Source organism: Equus asinus, chromosome 25, assembly GCF_041296235.1.
Source record: "Equus asinus isolate D_3611 breed Donkey chromosome 25, EquAss-T2T_v2, whole genome shotgun sequence".
Taxonomy (NCBI): Eukaryota; Metazoa; Chordata; class Mammalia; order Perissodactyla; family Equidae; genus Equus; species Equus asinus.
In genome coordinates this window covers 48397276-48423184 of record NC_091814.1, presented here as the reverse complement: position 1 = coordinate 48423184, position 25909 = coordinate 48397276, and the positions used below count along the sequence as shown (strand labels likewise).

Below are 25909 nucleotides of genomic sequence, written 5' to 3'. Positions count from 1 at the left end.
CAAACCCTGAGTGTACACACACACAGTCTTTAGAGATAGGACTTTGATAATTAGGATTTAAATTCATTGTCATTTAAAAATCAGGGGTCTCACTTGGGCTGAGAAAATACCCTCCAGCTATTGATACTGTTCAGTTTAGACCCTTATAACACGTATGAAAATATAACCAAAAATCACCAAACTTTGGGTGTAAAACACAGAATGAAAGACAAGAACTAAGCACAAAACATAGAAGAATGAACCTCAGAAAAGCAGAATTAATACAGGAAACAGAAATTTTTAAAGTAGAGAGTCAAGAGAAGGCCACATTTGTAAAAAAGAGAAAAGCAAATAGTTGCTAAGAAAAAGAACCAATCACAGTTCTTGGAGATCAAAAAATGTTGTCAAAAAAGAAAATTTAATAGATGGTCTGAATAGCAGAATGGATACAGCTAAAGATTGAATTAGTAACCTGGAAAATTAAGCTGAGCGGTTCTCACAGCAAAGAAGAAAGAGCTGAAAGTTATGAGAAAAGTTGAAATAGAGACTAAATCCAGAAATTCAAAAAATCTGCTTTAAAAGGTGCCAAAAGGAGAAAATAGAAACCACAGAGAGGAGGGAATAATCAAAGAAGTCAGGGGAAAAAAGATGGCAATCTTCAGATTATGAAGTGCCCACCAAGTGCTGCATGGGATAATTTTGTATGTGCGTTTGTGTGTGAGGAAGATTGGCCCTGAGCTAACATCTGTGCCAATCTTCCCATATTTTTTTGTGTATGGGACACCACCACAGCATGGCTTGATGAGCAGTGTGTAGGTCCAAGCCCGGGATCCAAACCCTGTGAACCCCAGGCTGCTGAAGCAGAGCATGCAAACTTAACCACTACACCACCAGGCCAGCCCCAATTTTCTTTTTTTTTTTTTTTAAATCACACCTAGACACATCCCAGTGAAATTTCAGAACTCCAAGGGTAAAAAGAAAATTCTAAAAGACTCTAAATGGAGAGAAAAAAAAGTCACCCACAAAATGAAAGTAAAATCAGGTTTATCTCAGCAACCCTGATGACAGAGGGGCAATGTCTGCAAGAAAATGCTTTCGGAGAGTCAAACTGTTAACTATGAGAGCAAAGTAAAAAGATCTTGGAACATATAAATACAAATGAAAAAAATTATTTATGAGCATAATCCAGCATAATAAAAAGCAAAGTGAAAAGGAGGCTCACATGGGACTCCAGAAAAAGTGGCTGCAGAATATAATCTAAAGGAAGAGAAGGAAGATAGTTTAAAAAAAATTAATCCATTTGACTCTTTCATTTAGAAGGGTCTCTTTCAAGTAGTAAATGTTTAACGACATTGGATCATATTTTCTTCGTTGTGGCTTGAATCTACAGTGAATAATATTTATATAATCATAACAAAGTAAAGGTTGTTTTTGGTGTTCTATCTAGAGTCATTTATTGAAAAGAATGAAGACTGACTTATTCTTACAGAATAGAATGTAAATGTTATAAACCTTTTCGTGTAAAAATAATAGCTCCAAAATCTTAAGACAGGGAGAAAAAGAAAAGTTAAAGGAGAGGAATGTTCTAATCTCCTTCCACTGCATGGTAGAGAGTAAATAAAGGCTGATTAGAAATAAGAATTAAATATAGCTGCGTATTCTTTACAATTCTTCCGGCAAGCAGCAGAGGAATGTCACCCAGGAGCGGCCCCTCTGGGGCGGTCTCCGTGAAGTGGCAGAGAGGAGGGGTGGGACAGCTGCTTCTAGTCTTGCATTCTATTATTTTCAGGTTGTAAAATTATGCTTGATTATTTTTTGCCATTTTTCCCGTGTTCTGTCCTCCCTTCTCATATAAATTCAAAGACCTTACTCTTTAGGCCATGCAGAGTCATTGAAATTCAGATATGAGACTTAAAATAGCCCTTTTAGGAGCATTACTCTGCTAAATGTCAGTGTGGCCTGGAGTGGACAGACTCACACGAAGGAACCTGGTTAGGAGGTGACTCCTTCTACCTCGAGTTCCTAGTCAACTGTGTCGTCTCCTTCCTTATCTCATACTGCCTGGAAATGAGGAGGGTCTTCCATGATAAAAATAAATAAATGAATAAATGCTACTACTCATCCACGCCTCAGAACCAGCATTTCAAGTTTTCACTGTCAAATCTGTCTTCGCTTTCCCTCACTCTTCCTCTCCACTTCAGACCTACCTTTTCTTTGAAGCCTTGTTTGAGTCTCAGCGCCTGCAGGAAGCCTTTCCATGTGCCCTGTCTTTTAGAGGGTGTTACAAAGACAGATGGAATCTCTACTCTGTGCTCAAAAAATAAAAACAAATGGTAGATTTTCTTCTAAGAGGATCATAAATGTTTGATAATGACAGCTGACATTTAAAGGACAGACACTGTTCTCTGCATCTCGTATGACATAATAAACAACTGAATCTCCTTCACTTGCTACAAGTTATCTGTTGTGTCAAATACATGTAGAAATGGTCTTAAAAGAAATGAATACACCTAAGTGACTTTTTTTCCCAATGACCAGTGCTTGTCTCTCACCTGATTTATTGATTCTCGGCTAGAAATTTGTTTTATTAAAAATTTGGCGTCCTCTTGACTTTTGACATAGCCTTTTGTAATACTATACATCAAGCTGAGACGCTTTTTGATCTGCACATCTGCAATATTTATCAGCAGTGGTATTATTATCTGCAATAATGGAGAGGAAAAAAAAAAAACCTGAAAACTTGATGAGGAAAAGCACCCTCTAAGGCAGATAGTCTCCAAGTGTGTCCAGACCAGCAATGACACTACCCAGAGACTCGTTAGAAACGCAAATTCTCAGGCCCCAGTCCAGACCTGCCGAACCAGAAACTCTGGGACTGGGGCCCGTAAATCAATGTTTTAACAAGTCTACGCACACTCAAGTTTGAGAGCCACTCTCTAAAGAAATGAAAGCTCAGTGAATAACTGGTTCTGTAACTTTAAGGGGAAGTGGCTACCACTGCCTTTCCCCCCCATTCTCCATACCTCCAGATTTCAGGAGATGAGAGAGGCAGTCCTGTAACCTGGGTGATAGTTACCAACCGAATATATCCTCTCTCTCCTCCTCATTTTCTTCACTTGTAAGAAAAGGAACTTAGGGTATCTAAGATCCTTCTTAGCTCTAATTTCTCAGGTCATAAGCCGAGGCAGGAGAGTGTAGTGACAGAAGAGAGTGGGATTTTAAATATAAACCTCCTTGGGTTCAAATACCAGCTCTTCTACTCACCAGCTCTGTGACCTTGAGCAAGTTACTTAGTGACTTTGAGAATTCAGTCTCCTCATTTGTAAACTGAGGACAATAATACCTAGGTACCAGAGTTCCAGTGCAGCTGCTCCTCACAAGCAATGCAGTCAGTCACAGAGAGAGAGTCACGTCAGAGCACAGGGCAGATGCTGAGGGAGCAGGTAACAGAGGAGGAGGACGAAAACAGAAAAAGAGCATCACAGCGAAGGAATTACAACAGAGAAAGGAGAGCATTTTTTTTTAGCTGCTGTTTTGATTGTGAAACTTTGGGCAGAGGGAGAGATATTGAAGAGAGTTTTTACAGAAAGATTTGTTCCAAGACACAAAACAAAAGTTTTGTTCCAAAACAGCACTGACACCCCCTGAGCTATTCCTAAGAGGATCTAAAGTAAAGACCTCCAATATCCTGCCAAGCTTTCCAATACACATTTGTTTCTTTTGAAAGCCACACTATGCTGAGACTGACCATTGGACCACCTAACTTGATAGGTGGTGACACAGAGCTCTTACAATAATTTAATTAGACAATGGACATAAAGTGTTCTGCACAGTTCTTGGAATGTGTAAGTACTCAATTTAAAAAGCTAATCGGGACTTTATTAATTCCTTAAATATACTTCATTGACATTTGTCAGAACATGCTGGACAGAAGCAGCAATGGGTTCACACTTTAAATAGAGCTGACTTCCACAATAACACCTTTAAATCTTTATTTCACTCAGAGAGACGTTTTGCAAAGTATTACTTCTAAAATAATTATTTTACGTTCATCTACATCAGATCTCTGTGTAAAAACTGATTACCTAAGGAAGGTTCCACCTTCCATTTGAAGACTTAGCCTCATACTACGCAGCTTGATTTCTAGAGCAGTTTGTACTATGATGGGGTTGTACCTTATGTGGGCACTCGCTCTAAACTCAGCTCATGAGGCAAAAGTCATAAATAACCAAAATTACCCCTTAAAGCAGGTTTTGTGTCTACAACACTGTACAGTAATTATTATGAACACTAAACCTCGGTAACAATACAGAATCAAGGAAGGAATAAAAAAGAAAGTCTACAAGCATGAGTCTGGACATTCAAACAATTCTGCCTTTAAAAGGTAACTCTTACATCTCTCGGAGAACGGAGACTAGATGGGAGATTCTAAAGCATGCCTTTTGCTGTCACCATTTACAGCAGTTCTTTTAATATTAAGCCTCTATAACTTCAATGCACACTAATAGACCTTATTTGATGTAATAAGGATTAAACAACCCAAAAAATGGAACAGCAAGTGAAATTATCTAAAGCTCTCGAGATGAAAGCTTTTATAATGCAACTCCACCGGAAAGAGAGAAAGGAGGCCAAGAGCTGAGACTGAAAATCTACCTTCAAGTGACACCAACATCTTCATTCATTCACTTAACAAATATTTATTAAGTATTTACTATATGCTAGGCACCATTCTAGAGCCTAGGTCATGACAATGACCAAAACAAAAATCCCTACCTCACAGAGAGTACGTACAGCACACAGTAAAAAGGTGGTAAGTGCTATGGGGAGAAAGTAAAACTTAACCAGGTGGAGAGGGATCAGGAAGATGGGGTGGAAAGCTGGGGGTATGGAGGGCAGGTTGACGTTTTGCGTAGGGTGGTCAGGGAAGGCCATCTCTGCGAGAAGGCGAGATATGAGCAATGACTTCAAGAAGGTGAGAGAGCGAACCAAGCAGATACCTGTAGAGAGAGGGTTCTAGAAGAAGAGACAGCCCCTTATTTTTTTCTAAACAATGAGGATTCTTAACTCATTTAACAACCAGTGTAGGACAAAAAAACCCAATATTTAAAAATGTGAAGTTTTACCTTGATGAGAGGAATAAACCTAATTATTCTGAAATATCCTATTATTATTACAATCTGAATAAGAACCAAGTTGTCTGGTCTCCATCTGACAAGGTGTATAAAAAAGATATCAAAGATTCCAATAAGCACAATAACAAATTCCAAAGTGTTCCAATATTGACGAAAATATTTTCTTTTCAAAATGATTATCTGTTTAGAAAACACAGAGGATGTACGTCACTTCATCGCACCAGGCAATGATGAGGGGAGGGGGAGATCTTAAAAATTAACAGTTAAATCCTCAACTACAAATGAGTTATATTCCAAAAGTTGGGTTTTAAGTTATCCATTTGGAATTCCAAAAAAAATTCTTTTTAATCTCCAACCTCAACAATTTTAATTTCATTCAAAATGTGTATAATCTATAATGAAACCAGAATGCCAAAAACAATGAAAACTAGCAGTAAACAGGTTCCTTGCAACACTGTCAGTAATAATTAAAGTATGAAAACAGTAATGCTCATAAATCATCTTTGAAGCATTTATCCTAAAAAGTAGTTCTCATCTTATGTAATGACAAAGATCTAGCAAACCAATTCGGTTTTATTCATTTACTTATTTCTGGCATCATTACAGAGAATACTTGAAGGAAACATCCATGTCTGGATTTTCAATTCTGTTGCACTTGATCTTTGAGATTCTCTTCACTTTTATGATATTCATCTTATCTGGTACCCAAGACTGTGATTATTATACTGATTTCACTATTGAACTCATAAAATGCAAAACAATCACTAAAATTCCAGGATCCTATCAACTAATATAGCAAATCAGTTCTAGTACAGATTATTTCAATAATATGAAAGATATAGATTCAAAATATCTGAATTGTTCTTTGTATAGGATACATTTCTATTTTAAAACATACCTTCAATGCTGATTCTAATACGTATAAAGATACAAAATAATAGTTTACTAATATCAGTCCTGCCACATTTAATTCTCTTGCCATTGGCCATAGATGCATTATCATAGGGTAAATGTATATAAATGTTATAATATGTCCTGTATATTCAAATTCTTCTGAAAATACAATGCGATATACAAAAATCATAAATTTATTATTCCTGAAAAAAAGAGATCAAATAAAATATCAGATCACTAAAACTCTAACAATTAAGATCTGAAATTCAACAATTGTTTAAACGAATCATTAACATTAATTTGAAGAAGAAGAGTATAAACAGTATAAAATAATAGATAAGCAAAAGTCTAAAACACACTTTCTATATATAAAAATCGTAATGGAGAAAGATAAAAAAACGGCTCTTGTTAATTTATATCAGGGATGAGAAGAATTTTTTAAAATCAAAGCTAATAGTAAATAGGAAAAAATGCAAAGATTCATACATCATAAGCAAGAAACAAATAAATTTAGAGGAAAACATTAGCATTGTTTAAAATTAAGAACAGGAAAAAATATTCTATTCAATAATTACTATGACTACTTTTTTTTTTTAAAGATGGGCGCCTGAGGTAACATCTGTTGCCAATCTTCTTTTTTTGTTGTTGTTGTTTCTTCTTCTCCCCAAAGCCCCCCAGGACATAGTCGTACATTCTAGTTGTGAGTGCCTCTGGTTGCGCTATGTGGGACACCGCCTCAACATGTCCTGACGAGCGGTGCCGTGTCCGTGACCAGGATCCGAACCGGTGAAATCCTGGGCCGCCGAAGTGGAGCATGCAAACTTAACCACACGGCCACCGGGGCCGGCCCCCTACCATGACTAATTTTTAAAATTTTTCAATCTATCTAAAGTAGATCCCAACAAAAAGAGGTTACATGGATATATGTCAAGACCCCAGGGCTTTAATTTTTTTACATTTCTCTTTAAACTTAATAAATCAATGAAAGTAAAAAGTTATCAGAATTTGTTGTGAAAAGTATGCTAACACCCACTTAAAATTTAGTAGCATTAATCCTTCCAGTATTTTCTTGTTTTGATATCTTCTATGAGTAGAAAAACCGTGTCTTCCTTCTCTAAAAAGTATACAAGTTCACAACTTATGTAGCAAAGCAAAGAGTCTATGCAAGTTAAGTATCTGTATCTTGTGATATTTTGGAACACTGGTTATAGGTATTATTAAGGCCATGTTGTGTTTTTCCTAATTCTAGACATCAACAAAACCACTCTATGGCACAGAGGAAATTAAATTGAGAGCCAGGACCAGGCCAAGAGTTCAATATTTCTCATCCCTGCTCAATGTTATACACAGAAGAATATGAAAGCAGCCCAGTATGGAATATGACCCTGACACATGGCAATTAAAACTTTAAAAACCCAAACATGACCATCTTTTTCTTCTTATTTCTGCCTGCTCTCTAATAGCAATGTCAACGAAGTTGCTGGAACAGAAGGAAGAAAGAGAAGCAAGCACTCTGCTCCTTCACCACTCAATCAATAAGAAAAATTAACCATAATATTAGCTGTTTTTTTTTAATAAGGAAAATCAAACTAATCTATTCTGACAATGTAGAAAAAGTCACATTTTCAAGTCTATTGCTATTAAAGGTTCACAGTGCTTACCCGTGTAGAATAAGAGGTGCCTTATCTGTACGATAGTCCAAGAAAGTTAACATATTTTTAAATTTCATAAGCCAACTTCTAGCTCTTACGTAAGTTGAAACATCATAAATGCTCATGAATCTAATAGAGAAAAATATACATATATGTTATGATAAAAAGCACATGCTGTACTTTTTGGTAATATAAAAGAGAAAGTTATACTAAATATAAATGCAATGTGGGTCTATTAAATACACCCCGTCTGGAGCCTCTGTATCCATCCACCTACCCACCCATGGTCATGGTACAGGAACATTTTCAGCGTGAGACTCCTGCTGCCTGTGTTCCTGGAACCGTCCCTGACCTGACGTAGAACATAATTAAAGCTTCTTCAGACCAGTTCTTTGCGGTTCAAAGTCAAGCTTCCCTCTGTCATGCTTTGCCTCACCCAAGACTCTCAAAGGCCCTGAAGTCCCTACCCTTCCCAAACTTTATGTAGGAACTGATGCTGGATCTCCCAGTAGGTTACCAGGCTGCTGAAATATTAACTATCACCCAGACGGAACCATTGTTGCCCCAAGGCTTTGTCTTAGACCATCCATTATCTAATGTTTGCCAGGACTGTAACCAGATATCAACATATCTCTAAGAGACCGAGCTTTTCCCACCAGATTTAACAGCATCTATCAGGTCCATCAGTTGGGTCAATTCCTCCAGAGCCTGCTCCACCCTAGGAGCAGCGAGCAGTCTATTGGTGGGCTCCAGGCTACCTCTCCTATCCAGTAACTTAGTGAATATGTTATAAAGACAAAATAATTATAACAGAATTGGAACTTCATGGGTTCTCTTTCATGGCTCCCCTAGTCTCTTATATAATTCCACTATAGTCAGATCTTCCTCCAGAATCTCCAAATGCCACCAAAGTTGTGAACCTTCAGGGAAAAAAAAATGTAAACAAGTAAAATAGGAAGTACATGGATAGGTGGATGGATGGACAGACAGACAGATAGATGAAAAAAGATAAAATAAATAGATTGATCAATCTGGACATTGAATACTCAGTTTGTTCATTCTTTATCACATACTCATTTGATTTTGGAATTATCAATTAAAGAAATATACTTACTTTCCTTGGATGGGGCAATAGCTTTTGGCCGCACCAATTAGTATCCGGGCTGCCTCTACACCGAGAATTCCATTGTTACACTGTTTTTCAAAGCTCCTCTAAACATACAATTTTACACAAACATTACAAAGGACTGAAACATTAATGTAATGCACTCTACTTGACCTGTACATGGCCCTCACTATTGTTATTGAGCTCAATATATGAAAATATACTTTTACCAAAAAATCTATAGCAGAAAATAAATTTCATTCAGTTTGAATATTTACCAAATATTCATTTTTTACCAAGTACTGTCCTGGATGTTATAAATGATACAAAGATTCCTAGCTTCAGAAAACTCAAAATCTATACAACTCAAGGCATTTGCTTCAGTAATAGAAATAGCAGCAGCAGCATCTTCCTACAGTAGAGTAGACAATACAAAGCATTAATTCAAAGGGGAACTAATCATCTCAGCCTCACAAAGAACTACCAAGAGAGAAAAGTAGACTATGTTCTTTTTATTTTCTTTCTTTTCAGGTTTATTGAGATATAATTGACATATAACATCATATAAGTTTAAGCTGTACAATGTGATGACTTGATACACACACATATTGCAAAATGATTACCACAATAAGATTAGTTAACACATCCACCACCTCACATAATTACAATTGTTGTGTGTATGGTGAGAACATTTAAGATATACTTTCTTAGCAGCTTTCACCATATTGTTAACTATAGTCACCATATTAGACCCCCAAAACTTATTAATCTTATAACTGTTAAGTTTCTACACTTTAACAAACACCTCCCCGTTCCCCCCAACCCTCAACCCCTAGTAACCCCCATTCTACTCTCTTTGTCTATGAGTTTGGCTTCTTGTGTAGATCCACACATAAGTGATATCCTAAGTGTTTGCCTTTCGCTATCTGACTTATTCCACATAGCATAATGCCCTCAAGGTCCACCCATGTTATGACAAATGGCAGGATTTCTTTCTGTTCTTTGGCTGAACAATATTCCATTATATATATATTATACATTTTCTTTACCCATTCATCCACCAATAGACACTAAAGTTGTTTCCGTGTATTGGCTATTGTGAATAATGCTGCAATGAACATGGGCGTGCAGGTATCTCCTCAAGGTCCTCTTTTTATTTCCTTTGGGTGTATACCTAGAAGTGGGATTGCGGGATCATATGGTGGTTCTAGTTTTGATTTTTTGAGGAATCTCCATGTCATTTTCCTTAGTGACAGTACCAATCTGCATCCTCACCAATAACGTATAAGCATTCCCTTTTCTCCATATCCTAGCCAATACTTGTTATCTCTGTCTTCTTGATGACAGGTGTGAGGTGGTTTTGATTTGCATTTCTTTGATGATTAGGGATGTGGAGCACCTTTTCATGTATGGCCTGTTTGCCATTTGTATGTCTTCTTTAGAAAAATGTCTATTGCGGTCCTCTGCCCATTTTTTAATCAGATAACTTGGTTTTTCGCTGTTGAGTTGTATGAGTTCCTTACTTATTTTGGGTATTAATGCCTTATCTTACCTATTATTTGCAAATAATTTTTCTCATTCCATAGGTTGCTTTATCTTTTTGTTTTAGGAGGATTGGCCCTGAGCTACCATCTGTTGCCAATCTTCCTCTTTTTTTTTTTCTCCCCAAAGCCCCAGTATATAGTTATATGTCCTAGTTGCAAGTCATTTTAATTCCTCTGTGTGGGATGACACCACAGCATGGCTTGAAGAGCGTTGTGTAGGTCTGCGCCCAGGATCCCAACCGGTAAACCCCAGGCTGCCGAAGTGGAGTATGCAAATTTAACTACGCAGCCACGGGCCGGCAACTGCCTTATCATTTTGTGTTTTTTCATTTTTTTCTGCTGTGCAGCAGCTTTCTAGTTTGCTGTTGTTCCACCTTTTTCTCTTTGCTTTTATTGCTTGTGCTTTTGGTGTCATATCCAAAAGTTTTTTGTCAAGACCAGCGTCAAGGAGCTTTTTCTCTATGTTTCCTTCTAGGCGTTTTACAGTTTCAGGTCTTATGTCTAAATCTTTCATCCATTTTGAGTGAATTTTCGTGAGTAGTGTAAGATAGAGGTCCAATCTGATTCTTTTGCAAGTGAAGATCTGATTCCCCTAACACCATTTATTGAAAAGACTATCTTTTCCCCATTGTATATTCTTGGCTGTTAGTTGACCATATATGCATGGGTTTACTCTAGGCTCTCAATTCTGTTCTATTGGTCTGTATCTGTTTTCATGCTAGCACCACACTGTTTTGATTACTATAGTTTTATAACATCACTTGAAATCAGGAATTGTGGTGCCTCCTGCTTTTTCCTTCTTTCTCAGGATTGCTTTTGCTATTTGGGGTCTTTTGTATGTTCCATACATGTTTTAGGATGGTTTGTTCTATTTCTGTGAAAAATGCCATTGGAATTTTGATATGCATTGCATTGAATCTATAATGGCTTTAGGTAGCATGGACATTTTAACAATATGAATTCTGATCCATGAACATGGGATATCTTTCCTTTTTTTTTTTTTTTTTGTATTCTTCAATTTCTTTCATCAATGTCTTATAGTTTTCAGTGTACAGATCTTTCACCTCCTTGGTTAAATTTATTCCTAAGTATTTTATTGGTTCTGATGCTATCACAAGTGGGATTTTTTTTCTTTATTTCTCTATCACAGAGTTCATTGTTAGTGTGTTAAGATGCGAGCAATTTTTGTAGGTTGATTTTGTATCTTGCAACTTGACAGAATTCGTTGATTAGTTCTAACAGTGTTTTGGTGGAGTCTTTAGGGTTTTCCATATACAAGATCACGTCATCTGCAAACAGATATAACTTTACTTCTTTTCCTTTCTGATTTGGATGCCTTTTATTTCTTTTTGCCTGATTGCTATGGCTAGGACTTCGAGAACTATGTTGAATAGGAATGGTGAGGGTGGGCAACCTTGTCTTTTCCTGATTTTAGAGGAAACCTTTCAGCTTTTCGTCATTGAGTATGATATTAGCTGTGGGTTTGTTGTATATGGCCTTCATTTTGTTGCAGTATGTTCCTTCAATACCCAATTTGTTGAAAGTATTTATCCTGAAAAGATGTTGAATTTTGTCAAATGCTTTTTCTGCATCTCTTGAGAGGATCATATGATTTTTACGCTTCATTCCATTAATGTGGTGTATTACCCACTGATTGATTTGTGGATGTTGAACCATCCTTACACCCCAGGGATAAACCCCACTTGATCATGGTGTATGAAACTTTCAATGTGCTGTTGAATTTGGTTTGCTAGTATCTTGGTGAAATTTTTTGCATCTATTTTTTTAAGGATATTGACTTTTATTTTTCTTTTCTTGTAGTGTCCTTATCTGGCTTTGGTGTCAGGGTAATGCTGGCCTTGTAAAACGACTATGAGAGTGTTCCTTCCTCTTCAATTTTTTGGACAAGTTTAAGGATTTATATTAGTGCTTCTTTAAATATTTGGTAGAATTCACCAGCAAAACCATCTAGTCCTGAGCTTTTCTTTGTTGGGAGGATTTTTATTACTGATTCAATCTCCCTACTCATTGATGGTCTATTCAGTTTTCTATTTCTTCATGATTTAGTCTTGGTAGGTTTATATTTCTAGAAACTTATCCATTTCTTCTATGTTATCCAATACTTTGGCATATAGTTGTTCATAGTAGCCCCTTATGATCCATTGTATTTCTGTGGTGTCAGTTGTAATGTCTCTTCTTTTTTATAATTTTGTTTGAGTTCTCTCTCTCTTTTTTCCTAGGTTATTCTAGCTAAATGTTTGTCAATTTTATATTTTCAAAAAACCAACTATTCGTTTTGTTGATTTTTTCTGTTGTCTTTCTAGTGTCTATTTCATTTATTTCTGCTCTAATATGTATTATTTCCTCCTTCTGCAGTGGGCCCACTTTGTTCTTCTTCTTCTATTTCTTGAGGTGTAAAGTTAGGTTGTTTATTTAAGATCTTTCCTTTTTCTTAATGAAGGCGTTTATCACTATTAACTTTCCCTCTGCATTTACTGCATCCTGTAAGTTTCAATATGTGTATTTTCATTTTCATTTGTCTCGAGATACTTTCTGATTTCCCTTTTGATTTCTTCTTTGACCTATTGGTTGTTTAGGAGTGTGTTGTTTAATTTCCACATATTTGTGAATTTTTCAGTTTTCCTCCTGTTATTGATTTCTAGTTTCATACCTTTGTGGTTAGAAAAGATACTTGGTATGATTTCAATCTTCTTAGATTTTTTTAAGCCTTGCTTTGAGGCCCAGCATATGATTTAACCAGGAGAATGTTCCATGTGTACTTATGATTGAATGTTTGTTTATTCATTCATTATTTAAACAAATGTTTACTGAATGCCTACTCTACTCTAAGTCCTATGCTAAGGTACTAGAGATATAATCCAAGGCTTCAAGAAGTTCATAGCCTATTGGGAGAAGGCGAATAGTTAGACACATAAAATTATACAACAGTGTAGAAAATATAAGAAGATAAAAGTAGGGCCTGCCCCGTGGCCGAGTGGTTAAGTTCACATGCTCCACTTCAGCGGCCTAGGGTTTCACTGGTTTGAATCCTGGGCGCGGACATGGCACCGCTCATCAAGCCATGCTGAGACAGTGTACCACATGCCACAACTAGAAGGACCCACAACTAAAAATACACAGATGTGCACCGGGGGGGTTTGGGGAGAAAAAGGAAATAAATAAAAATCTTTAAAAAAAAAAAAAGTTAAAAAAAAAGTAAACACAGGGCACTAATCAATCTTGATGTGGAGATGGGGTCATAGAGAACTTCTTGGAAGAGATGATACCTCGGTTGAGTTTTAAGGATGAGCATGATTATCCAGATGAAGAATGGAGGTGAGGGAGCAGACTTGCGAAGGGGTGAACAGTGAGTGGCATCTTCAGTGTATGCACAGAGACGAGAAACAGTATAGTGAGTGCAGTAAAGGACAAGTTGTGGGGCAGAGAATAGTGAAAGATCAGGTAGAGTAATGGGCAGGGGCCAGATTACAAAAGACCTTGTGTATTATGCATAGATTTGACCTCATAGGTAAGCTTTTTCCGGAAGATGATATGCTAATCCTGTAAGATGCTCCTTGAACTCCTATCCCCACAAAAAAAAAAATGTGATGTATGAAGAAGGGAGGGAGAAAAATGTTGCATTCAATATTCTCTCTTGAAGAGGCTCAATGCACTTCGGTGGGTTAAGATCTCTGAGAAGTTCTACAAGGAATTCCATAAGCAATCTGTATAAATTTGTTTAAACCAGCAACTTCCAAACTAATTTGAGCACTGAAGCTTTTTTTTCATGAAGTCTCTCTTAGCATCCTGGGAGTTCTTGGGAACTCACTTTGGAAAATGTTATAGGTGCTGAGGAACCATTGTAGGGTTTTAAGCAGAAGGGTGGTGTATTCCCATCTGTCTTTTGGATTAGTCCCTGTGATTTGAGAGTGGAAATATTGGAGGCAGGGAGGCCAGTTAAAGATTATTATCCAGGCAAGAGATTATCATGGCCTAAATTAAGAGATACAGGGATGGAAAAGGGTATATTTGGCAAATATTTAGAAGGTAAGATTGCTAGAGCTTGGAGAGGGAGGGAGAGAGAGGACTGACCTGAGTGATCACCTGAGTAATGATCCCACTCACTGAGGCCAGGAATACAAGAGCAGATTTGGGATGAGTTCAGTGTGGATTTAAGTACAGTTAAATGTTCAGGAGATGTCTAGCCACAGCTCGATTCATGAGTCTAAAGAGATGGTGGTGAGAGTTTTGGAAGGAATATAGAGTTGAAGAGCATCCGTGGATAGGGTTAAAACCATGAGCGTAGCTGAGAACAAAGAAGGAGAGACTGTAAAGACTATAAAGTGAGAATAGTAGACAGAGTTAACTGTCCTGAGGAATAAAGAAGAGCCCACGGAGGAAACCAAAAAGGAAAGAGGTCACAAAAGCAGGAGGAATGCTAATAGAAGGTACTCCCAGGAAAGCCATTAAAAGATAACCTGGAGTGGGTCACTACAGAGGATTTTTGGTTTAAAAAAGGAAATGTGGTAGGCCATTATAACAATGGTCCCAATGTATCATATCTCCCTGTGTCCATGGCTCTTTGCAACTGACATTGCTGATCTTCCCATCAAGAAGTGGGGGATTCACTCACTGAATCTGGGCTAGCTTTGTGATTTGCTTTAAGTAATAGGATGAGGGTAAAAGTCATGTTATTCAAGTTTCAGAGCGTAGGATTTAGAGGCCTTGAAGCTTCTCCTCTTGCCCTCTTGGAACCTGGAAACCGCCATGCTGTGAAGAGGTCCAGTCCACTCTACTGGAAGATAAGAGGCCCTATGGAGGAGAAACAAAGTGCCCCGAAAGACGCTAGAGTCAACTGCCAAATCTATGAGTGAGGACATCCTGACCCACGAACCCCAGTTGAGCTGTGCGATGACGGCAGACATGAGTGTTCCCAGGTGAGACCAACAACAAAATCATCCTGATTGCCAACCCACAGAACTGTGGGAAATAATAAATCATTGTTGTTTTAAGTCACTAAGTTTGGGAATGGTTTGTTATATAGCAAAGGCTAGCCAAAACAGAACTTGGTACCAATTGTAGAGAGTCTCCATAACGAAATGCTAAAACATGTGACATTAGCTTTGGGACTGAGTGGTGACCAGAAGCTAGAAGGCCAGTGAGGACACTGTTAGGGGAAGCTGGAAGAGCAGTGATAAAACTGGTGTAGGAGGCTGGAGGGAGGCAGCCGTGCTATGAAGAGGTAGCGCAATTGGCAATATTGTCACCTGAGGTAACTTGGAAGGTAGGAGATGTACCTAACGAACTTATGAATCTGGCCAAGGAAATTTCTAGATTTCTAATATTCTAGAAATATTAAAAGTGTCAACTTTTTACCTGCATATGATAAGGTATGAGAAGAGAGAGATAAACCAAAGAGAAACAATTCAATCTGCAAGCAAAAGAAAATATAAAGAGGCCATGATTTGCCAAGTTGGAAACTAAACCTGTTTCTCATCTGCAGTCTCGCCAGCTGGCAAAAAAGATCCAGGGGCAAAGATCAAATCTAGAGTGCAGCCAGTAAAATGTGGCTTCAGGTTCAAGATCAAATCAAGGGTGTAGCTGAAGAACCTTTGTTAAGACCACTGAAAGATTAAAGGCGGTGCTTAGTCTACCCTCTCAAGCAGACTGAAGGCTTTCTCAGACTCATATTGTCTGACATGTGGCCTGTCTATGACAAGGAATTGTGGAGTAGAGTGGGCTATGATCAGATTCATTGACAACACACAAGTTTTTAAGGAAATTGTATCAGATTGGACTAAAAAAAAGGCAGAAACAGTTCTAAATGAATAGAAACTTCCCAAGTTTCTACTGGCAGAAATCAGGCTAAGAAAGTTATTCCCCTACAAACATCAGTTATTCCTTATAGAAATGTAAAGAATGGGGAGAACTGGTTCATATGCCCAGCTGGATTTCAAAATTGCCATGGACTGGTGATTAATCAGTGCTTCCTGTTCTTCCCTTTCTTGAACAGAAGTGTCTGTTGATTATCACTAAATGTTGGGGGTGGGGGTAGAAGGCTAATTTGTCTTTTTAGTTCACAAGTCTCTGAATCAAGAGGAACCATACTTAAGGAGATGCAACCAAGGAGCCTTAGCATACCTAGACCAAATGCAGATCATGAGATGCTGGACTTGAGTATGATACCATAATAGGATGAAGCTTTGGGGGAGGGGGGTGGTCTTAGAAAAGGATGAGTGTATTTTGCTTGTATGAGGGGTATAAATATTTGCGGCCAGTGAGAACACGGTGGTACATTTAATATGGTCGCAAATTCTTTGCATCTCTTACCATCAAGAGGTTAAGCCTATTGCCTAATCCTTGAATTAACATGGCCTCTCATTCACAAGTCTGGTAGTGAGGTCCTGACTCTTGGCTGCGTGCCTCAGTTTACTTCTATGTGGCCTCTCATTCTTCAGAGGCTAGGCCACCTTCCTCACATGACAGTCTCCTGGTAGTATTGAAAGTGGAAGAAGGTGGAAGCTGCAAATATTCTCAGGGCCTAGTCTCTAGAATCCCAAAGTCACTTGTGCCATATTTTATTGGTCAAAACAAGTCACAAGAACAACCCAAATTCAATGTGGGGGCGTGGGGAGTATAGACACCACCTCTTAACAGGAGGCTCTGCAAAGAATTCGTGACCATATTTTACTCCCTGGGTAAGAGCCTTTCAAACTCTAAGGACATTTTTAATTAAGTATAGAAATGTTTAAAAGAATGAAAATATGCATTAATATTTTTTGTAGTAAGAAGAAATATGTACTTCAACAGAAAAAAATGAAAGGTGAGAAGGAATTTACAGTTTAAAAGAGACTTAAAGGGCATATCCACTAATTGTAATGTGTGAATTTTACTGAAATCCAACTTAAAAAATAAACTGAAAATATGCATTTATGAGACAATTGGAAATTTGGTCATTGATTCGCTATTTGATGTTATTATGGAATTATCAATTTTTAGATGCAACATTAGTATTTTCCTATGTTTTTTTTAAAAAACTTAGAGCTACATACTGAAATATTTACAGATGAAAAGATATGATATCTGGAATTTGTTTCAAAATAATATGGAAGGTGGAGAAGTGAAGGAGGGTGTAGACGGGGCAGGGTTGGTCATGTGTGGATGGTTTGTAAGCCTGGATGCTGGGTACGTGGGGCTTCATTAGACCATCATATCTACTTTCGTATATGTTAGAAATTCTGCATAATAATAAGTTTTAAAATAAAAGTAAAAAGGAATGACTCTTAGCATGAGTATTTTATATACTTGTAATTTTGAATAAAATTTGTCCTAGTAGACTATAACCCCAATTTAAAATGTGCAATTTGATAAGTTGAGTTAAACTTGATTTTACCTAGTAATCTTTCTATGTTTATAGTAGATCATTTAAATACTACATCCTAAATATTTTAAGAGAATTTTTGATTCAATAGATTTATTTTAACTTATTAGATTTACGAGTTAGATAAACACCTGAGAGAATTTTATATAAAAGGAACTCAAATATGTTAAATTTGTAAAAGCAGTTTCAAATAGTTGAAGACATTTAGTTAACTAAGTATGTAAATAGCACCAAACATTATTCAAAGGCCCCTCAGAAGTGAACTGCTGTTACAAGCCAAGATGACCTCAATAAAATATAATAGAAAAAAGTGAACTGCTAAAGTTTGCTAGACGTAGAAACAGAATAATAAGATTTGTGACTTGAATGTAAAACCTAAGAAATTTTTTTTAACTCTCATAAATCAAAAATAAATTTTAACTATCATAAACATTTTTATGTTTTAGAACATAAATTTTAACTAATGGGTTATTAAAGGTGAAAAAAAATTTTTTCTAGTCACCTGAAAACCATATGTAAGAATTAAAAGCATTGCAAAAATAAGAAAAAACAAAAAGCAGATTACATGAATGGTACCAACCATTTGTATTATAGCTATGTGCAATCTGGCTTCTTCCATTAAAACTTCATCCGTTGGGGACTCTTCCTCTTTTTCATCATGTGAAACGTGGGAAAACTGAACAGTATCAGACTAAGTTTAAAAACATACAGAGATAAAGTTAAAAATAAGTACAAATGATTAGGAGCTGTAAAATGCTTTGCTCAACAAAGATTCCAATAACTCAAATCAGAATTGCTAAAATGAAGGGCTATACTGGATAACATTCTCCACATAAGAAATGTTGCTTTCAATTATGGTGAAATAACCATTCTTTGGGGGAGATCTAGAAGCCATGTTCTTCCCCAAACCTGTCGATGCTTGACTCCTCTGTGAAGCAGCCTCTGCTTTTCGCATTTTATAATGTGTCTACGAGGAGAGAGATCTCAGTTCCTCAACCAATTAGAAACATCAGCTTGGCAGGGGCCATTCATAGTTATTCAACCAGTCAGTTTGTGAAAAGACCAATTCTCCCGTATTTGGCAAATAAGGCTAGACCATTAAGACCATCTCTTTAGAGACAGAATTCAAAGGAGTCATTGCACCAAGATAGCAAAGGTAGCAAATATACCGCCCCCCCCAAGTTTTCTGACATTGAATTATCAGAATCAAGGTTTTTATATAAACTAAAGCAAGAGAGGCAGACCCAGGGAGGGAAAGGAGGAATCTTTTTTGCCAGGTATCAACTCACAGGAATGATGTATTCAATCTTCGTTTTTTCTTCTACCAAGGTCCAATTAACATTTGTCAAAATCTTTTCTGTTTTAAATAAAGTGATTGTGTTCTGTATTATCTCCTGTATGTGCTTAATGGCATTTTGCATGGCCATTTGTCTTGGAAGGGAAATAGCACACAAACCTGTGACAAAAGAAAGCAAGGGTCTTAATAGAAAACATCAAAGACAGAAAGGGGAAGCAAAAATTTTGCACGATGGAGTGAAATCTTGGCATCATCTGAATAGCCAAACCAAAATGTTTAGAGCAAGGACAACTTTTTGCCCAACATTTTCTAGAAAATTATCCGACTGTTTCCTTTTGGCTGTATAGCTCCACTTTATCTCACTCAACTGCTAAAGAATGTTTTACAAGTTTCCTTTCCTTCCCTTTAGCTAGAGACATGACTCGTTATTTCAAGACACCCAATCGGTATTTTCTCAAAGTGTAGAAAACTACCTGTGTCTTCCACAGGTAGAAGGGTTGCTTATTAAACTATGCAAATTCCTGGACTCCACCCCATATTTGGAGAATCAGATTGGCCTGGGAATTTGCATTTTAACGAGTTCTCCCACTGATTCTTATACATAACAAAATTTAAAGACCACTGCAATAGGGATCCCTCAAATTTAACCTCTCTGTTCCTGGCCAGAAAATCTACACATCCAGAGCTTGCAGTAGTTTGTATTTCTTGAAGTAGGAATTTGAAGTTACAGTTATGAGGCTCGCTGACCAAAAAGGAGAATTTAATAAGTGAGTGAGCTTAGCCTACTCACTCAGAATTCCATCTCAATAAAACTGTCCTCTCTTCATAATTGTATATGAAATAAAGGGTTAAAATAGTTCTAAATGTTTCAGTTTAACTTTATTGACTTCTCTGCAGGACATTGTGTGCAACAGTAGTATTTGAAATTTGGGGTATTCAAAATGATCCGGAAGCATATCCCTGTTGGTTCACCATGGTCCAGAGCAAAGGTGCATTTGACTGGATGCTGAAGAATTAGAAGGTGTCTGCTTTGGATTTAAAATTCCCATGGCCAAGATCACACGAGGAGAAAGTTTATACATTTGCCTAATTACATCCTCCCCATATGATGGAGCAACAGCCGCTTCCCAGTTGCTCTGGGGAAATATGAGTACGTGTGGACCACTTGGTGGCACCAATACATTTGAATGAAATCCCTGTGTTTAAAAGGATCCTGGAAGAGTATGAAGAGGAATCTCTTAAAAGCATTAGACCAATGTGGAAGAAGTTGGTTTGAAACTCTTACTGATACAACTCAATTCTATCAAGTACTTGTTAAACATGTGCCACATAGTATTTCCAGAAAGGATGAGCATTGATTCTGAGAGGAGAAAATACTTGCCAGATATTTTTGTTTCCTAATGAATTAAAGAAAATTCTGAGGCCTGGTTAATACCATAAAAAATTTATAAAAGAAGAAAAAAACATTATCATAATAGTAACATCCCTTGTTGATCTTGCCTTCGAGTATCAGAGTAGGAAGATTCACCAGGAATCAAGCCTGGGAGAAAGCTAGATATTATATCCTAAGCAAAGAGAGCAGAGGGGTCTGGATCCCTGGGCGCCAAAGGAAATTGGTGGGAAGGGAGGTGTGAGCAAGGCCTCAGGGATGGAATTAACTTCACTCATGCTCCAGTGTAGGATTTTGCTGGTCCAAGCACACTTTTCCACTGCAAGTACGAACAAACCCATGACAGGGGAAAAGAGAGTTGCCAAAAATGTGCCCCATTTACTAGCCCTGTTCACATATTGGAGCCCTTGGCTTTGAGGTGGCCTGTCACAGGAAGATTTGCAATAGTGTTGATGGGGCACAGTTTCAGGAATGGGTAGGACTGTGTCTCTTGTGGGTAGGATAGGGTAAATTCACCAGGCTATTTTCCTGTTTAAAAGAATTCTCCTTCAACATTATACTTCCATTGACCTCTCATTAGTTTTTCGCTTTCCAAGAAACCTAATTGCTAATTTGGTTTATCAAAAAAATTGGTATTTAAAGGTGAATACCCTGAAAAATGATCACAATTATTTTGTACATAGAAAGAAATTTCCTGGTTATAAATTAATAAATTGATTTTCTGCTTTATCCATATTCTCCTATCAGTGCAGTATATGTAAAACTCTAGCAGTAAATCAACTCTAGATACCCTGACAGAATCAGCTCTCTGCACCAGCAAAGCTGAGGACTAGGCCACAAGATATGGGATGATACTGGTCCTACTCTAAGACTTTGGGTAATCCCACCTCCGCCCTCCCACTCTCCACTTGACCCCACTGCCACTCGTTATCTCATCTTGGATTTCTCTATTGACTGTGTATCTATTTGTGATTTTATCATATTTCTGCATTTCATTATCAACAGCCTCAAATTCCTTCTAGAAGTAGGCAACAGTGGCAGAGCCTGCTGATTGTCTCTCAATATCCATTCTTCCTTCTTCCTTTACCAATAGAATCTCTGAGTTTTGGTTGAACATATGGCCAGCCAGGCAAAGATAATATTTCCCAGCTTCCCTTGCCCATGTGTACCCATGTGCCTAAGTTCTGGCCAATGGGATGTGAGTGGTAATGATATATATATAACTTCTAGATTGTGCCCTTAAAAGGAAGCTGCTTACCCTCCATTGCCACCCCCCCTCACCCCCCTAATTTCCCTTTCTAGTTGGTTGGATTGAAGATAGAGTGGTAGTGAGTTGGCTCGTACCCTGCAGATAAGAGCAACACCCCAGGGAGTGGAGGAGCAACAAATCAGACAACTTTGTGGAACAGAACCATCTCACTCTTCTGGACTTTTCAGTGGAGAGGAAAAAAACCCCTCTGTCTTATTTAAGCCATTGTTAATATGGTTCCCGTTAAACTGGCCAAACAAATATCCCAGTTAAGGCAGATTCCATAAATAATGAGTGAATGAAAATGAGTGATTTCATAATCAATTCCTTGAGCTCCATAAGAAATGTCCCCATGGCTCCCAACAATAATCTATTTGTGTTATTCTCCCCGGTTAATTAATGAAAGACAGATATACTTTACCCAATGTCCTGGCTGAATGAGTCATCATGTACGAATTTATTCCCATAGTCATCAACGATGTTACTAGTAGATACAAGATAAACTAAAAAACAAAACACACAAATGGTTAGAACCAAACCATTAATAAGTTGCCCAAATCGAAGCAAAAGCGCTGTTTTGTAGACATTGCTTGAGTATACTATACTGGGGCAGAAATTAGTTTTCAATATGAAGGAGAGAAAAATAGATTTTGTCATTTCTAAGAGAGATGAGAACACTGAGAGATGAGCTCTCCACAGCTGCCACATTCAGCAGCGGCCATGCAAAGCCAGCAAGGCGGGAGCCATCACAGACGCTGCTGTGGAACCTGCAGGGTCACAGAAAAACCTCAGCAACAGCAGGCAGTAGTGACCACGGGTGGGATAGGGACATGCACCTGCCACCGTGCAAAAACACAACCACATTTGTAGGTCTTGGCTCTGCCATTTATTAGCCATGTAACTTAGGGCCAGTTAACTTAACCACTCTGAGCCTCAGTGTCCTTCACTGAAAAATGGAGTTAATAGCAATATGTCCTTCAGAGAGTGTTTCCCAAACCTGACTGAAAACAATAAGCACCTGCAGTGCTTCGTAGAGATCCTGGCCCCCACACTTCTTCCCTGCAGATTCTGATTCTGTAGGCCTGGGGTGACGTCAGAGGGATTCTTAACATCAGACAGATTTGGGCAACACTGTAAAATGATAATCAAATGATAGCTAACATTTCATTGACTTGGTTTTAGGCCAATTCCTTGCACAAAAGAAAACCGAAGAGGCTCAGATGTTGGTTATTATACTTTTCCTTTGGAGCACGGAAGGACCCAAAGTCTTTGCAAAACCACAGGTTTATTTGAACTCCAAATTAATTCCCAGACCATGTCCACCGATATAAAGCATAAATCCACAGGAAAGATGGTGAGGAATATGATACTCCGTTAAAAAAGCACTTCATTTTTTGGGAGTTAGGGCACATGACTCCCTGAGCTAACATGCTATTCTCTTTGTTTTGATTTCTCAGATTGCAAGTTGGAGAGGGTAATAGTTGCTCCCAAAAAGAAGATATTTGAAAAATACTGTATTCCTGGGGTCTTCTAGAACAGGAGCAAAATAGCAAAGAAGAAAAAATCCTGAGCTGGAAATTGGACAGTATCAGGAAACTCTGTGCATCCACCTCCAGATTAAAGTTCCTTGGCAGGTGGGCAAGTGTCCTTAATTCATATTATGAATTTTTCTCCCTCCTAGAAGCTGGCTTGGGATTCATCTGACTGGGAGGTGGTGGGAGTGTCATGGGGATTTCTAGCAACTTCTCCAGCTAGCTCTCACAGTACTGTCACAAATGACAAGGTGCCCTAATGCTGTCAGCAGATGCACTGGGCTCTTCGGAGCTCCCCTGGAGTCCCAGTACCTCAGATGCTGCCACCACCAGATCGCCCAGAAATCCACCAGCTAGCCCATGAGAAAAGGCTTTGAGAGAGTGGAAAGGAAATTAAATCTTGCTTTTCACTATAGATAATGTAATCTTCTGCCAAAATTTTTCAGGAAATTAATTTCTAAAAATTAGCCCTATATACATAAATATAACTAGATCCTTAATTCAAAAATTTACAAAATCTTTCTTCTGTTAGTGCATTTAACTAGCATTTCAATTTTTGCTCTAATATTTATAGAGATTGGAATGCTCTAGATAGGGTATTATTTTTTCATACTTTCTGACAGCTATCAAAAAATAGCATTTATATGCTCAATAACATTTATTGAGAATTTACTAAGTGGCAGATATTTTACTAAGCACTGTCTCCATCCTCAACTGGAAATTGAGGTTCCACAAGTCTGGAGAACTTATCCAAAGTTGCTCGATCCATGAATGGTGGAGCCAGGATCCAGTCACAAGTCCATCTGACTCCCATCCGTAACAATTACTTGACTGTTGGTCCCATTCACACTGTCAACATAAGTAAACTTCCCTCTGAAAGTTCCTTTAGACTTAAAAGAATGCATTTTTCAAATCGAACTTAAAAAATGGTTAACTTTATTATTGAGAATGATGACAACTGCTACAAAATAAATATGAATAATCAGGAGACATGATTTTTCCTACCATTTGTGGTGACTTTGTTTTTTTTTCAGCCAGATTGTGAATATCAGGAGCCAAGAGTAAGCTGAAAACTCCTTTAATTCCAGACCAGGCTATCACAACTCCCCATCTCCAATTATATTCATAACTCGAACGCATCAGAATAGGGCTCACTAACACAGTAGTAAGCAACCTGTGGAGAGACAAACACTTTTTTTAAATCACAACTTATGTATTAATGTTATTCATGGTTGAAACTATATACTAAATATTAAATTTCATGTGAAATTTTTCAGGAAAGAGAAGATAATCCAGTTTATTAATAACTTGTTCAAACCTTCTGGAACTAACCCAATCTACTGTCTAAATTTTGCATATAATACTCAAGTCTTGAAATATCATGCTAGAAATTCTATACAAATATAAGGACTTATCATTAACACCAGTGTGTACTGTTTGGATTTGGGTAGTAAATTCCTGCAGGGAAACTTCTCGAATAACATTGACAAGCTCATCTATTCACTGGAAGGGAATTCAGGAAGGGACTCAGAAATTAGGACATGCATATCATAGCCAAAAAGTAAAATTATCATAGACACACTAAGAAACTGAGTTCAACCAAATTTTTCTTGAGCTTCCACAAGAATCATACACCAAATATCACATAAATAACTTCAATTTGTGCCTTCTTTCTCTACAAGTAATTTTTCTCTAGGATGCTGTGCCTAAATTTAGAATCTATCTTTGTGGGGTCTGTGTCAAAAGAATATCAGTGCCGTCCTTCAAATGACAGGAGAAATAAAATTGACGTGTTCTCAGCCTCAAAAAATATAGTGTGTATCAGTTGCTCAGCTGGGAATTTCACAAGACAATCTGAGAATTCCTGTCCTTGAGAGACAGAAAATCTACTGTTACCATCTATAACGTGTATAATTACTTTGGGCAAACTTTTCTACCTTGCGTTTGAGCCTTTTGCAAAGTAATTCCTACTAACCTCTTCGGCCTTACTAAATAATCTTTCTCTAAAACACCATTGAGTCCAGCCAAAATAGAACAACTTATGTCATGTCCTAATATCGAAAAAAAGAGGTAGTATAGCAAAGGCTCTGGAGTCTACCTGGATCCAAATTTAGCCTTCTTTTACTAACTATGTAAACTTAAGCCAGTTATTTAACTTTTCTAAGCCTCAGTCACTTCAACTATAGAATAGAGATAATAATAGTAATCGTACTTGCCTCAAAGGATTATTATGAAGGCTCAATTAAATAAGGTGACATTCATAGGGCTTAGAATGATGTTTGAATGTGGTCAGCATCCAGTATGTGTTAGAAATTACATCCAGGCCATTGTTTGGTTCATCCTCTCTGAAATGTTTTTCTCAACAAGTTTCTTATGAAAAGCCCACCTATACCTTGAAGTTCCCTTAGGAACGCTACCTCCATTAAAGCCTTTCCTCTAGTGAGATGGAACCATAAGTTCACACAAAATCTCTGGCACTTACTAACCTTTTGACCTTGGGCAAGGGAGTTTGCCTTTGTTGGTATTTCTTTGTCCATAAAACGGAGATAATAATTCTTATTTCCTAGTGTCATTATGAAGATGAAATGAGATCATGAATGTGTAGCTGAGTCCAAAAATGTGCAGAAAGCCTTGTATCTTTCTTCATACTCTGTGACCAATGTCAACTTGTACATGAGTTCCCATGGTAGAAGCAAATAAACTGCAGACACATCTTTCTGTGTGGGAATGACTACCTGAGCTGCACACAATGTC

The 25909-nt window shown here is 37.6% G+C and overlaps 1 protein-coding gene across 1 annotated transcript in view; it reads right to left on the bottom strand.

Moving 5' to 3' along the window:
• SLC9C2 (solute carrier family 9 member C2 (putative)) overlaps nt 1-25909 on the bottom strand; it is a 78529-nt gene that overhangs the window by 29157 nt on the left and 23463 nt on the right. The window contains exons 9-17 of the mRNA XM_070497961.1: nt 24161-24329; nt 22045-22126; nt 18977-19143; nt 18268-18363; nt 8772-8869; nt 7667-7786; nt 6010-6208; nt 5103-5291; nt 2532-2681 (exon numbers count right to left, since the gene is read on the bottom strand). Coding sequence (XP_070354062.1) covers nt 2532-2681; nt 5103-5291; nt 6010-6208; nt 7667-7786; nt 8772-8869; nt 18268-18363; nt 18977-19143; nt 22045-22126; nt 24161-24329 — 1270 coding nt within the window. The remainder of the gene's footprint in view (nt 1-2531; nt 2682-5102; nt 5292-6009; nt 6209-7666; nt 7787-8771; nt 8870-18267; nt 18364-18976; nt 19144-22044; nt 22127-24160; nt 24330-25909) is intronic.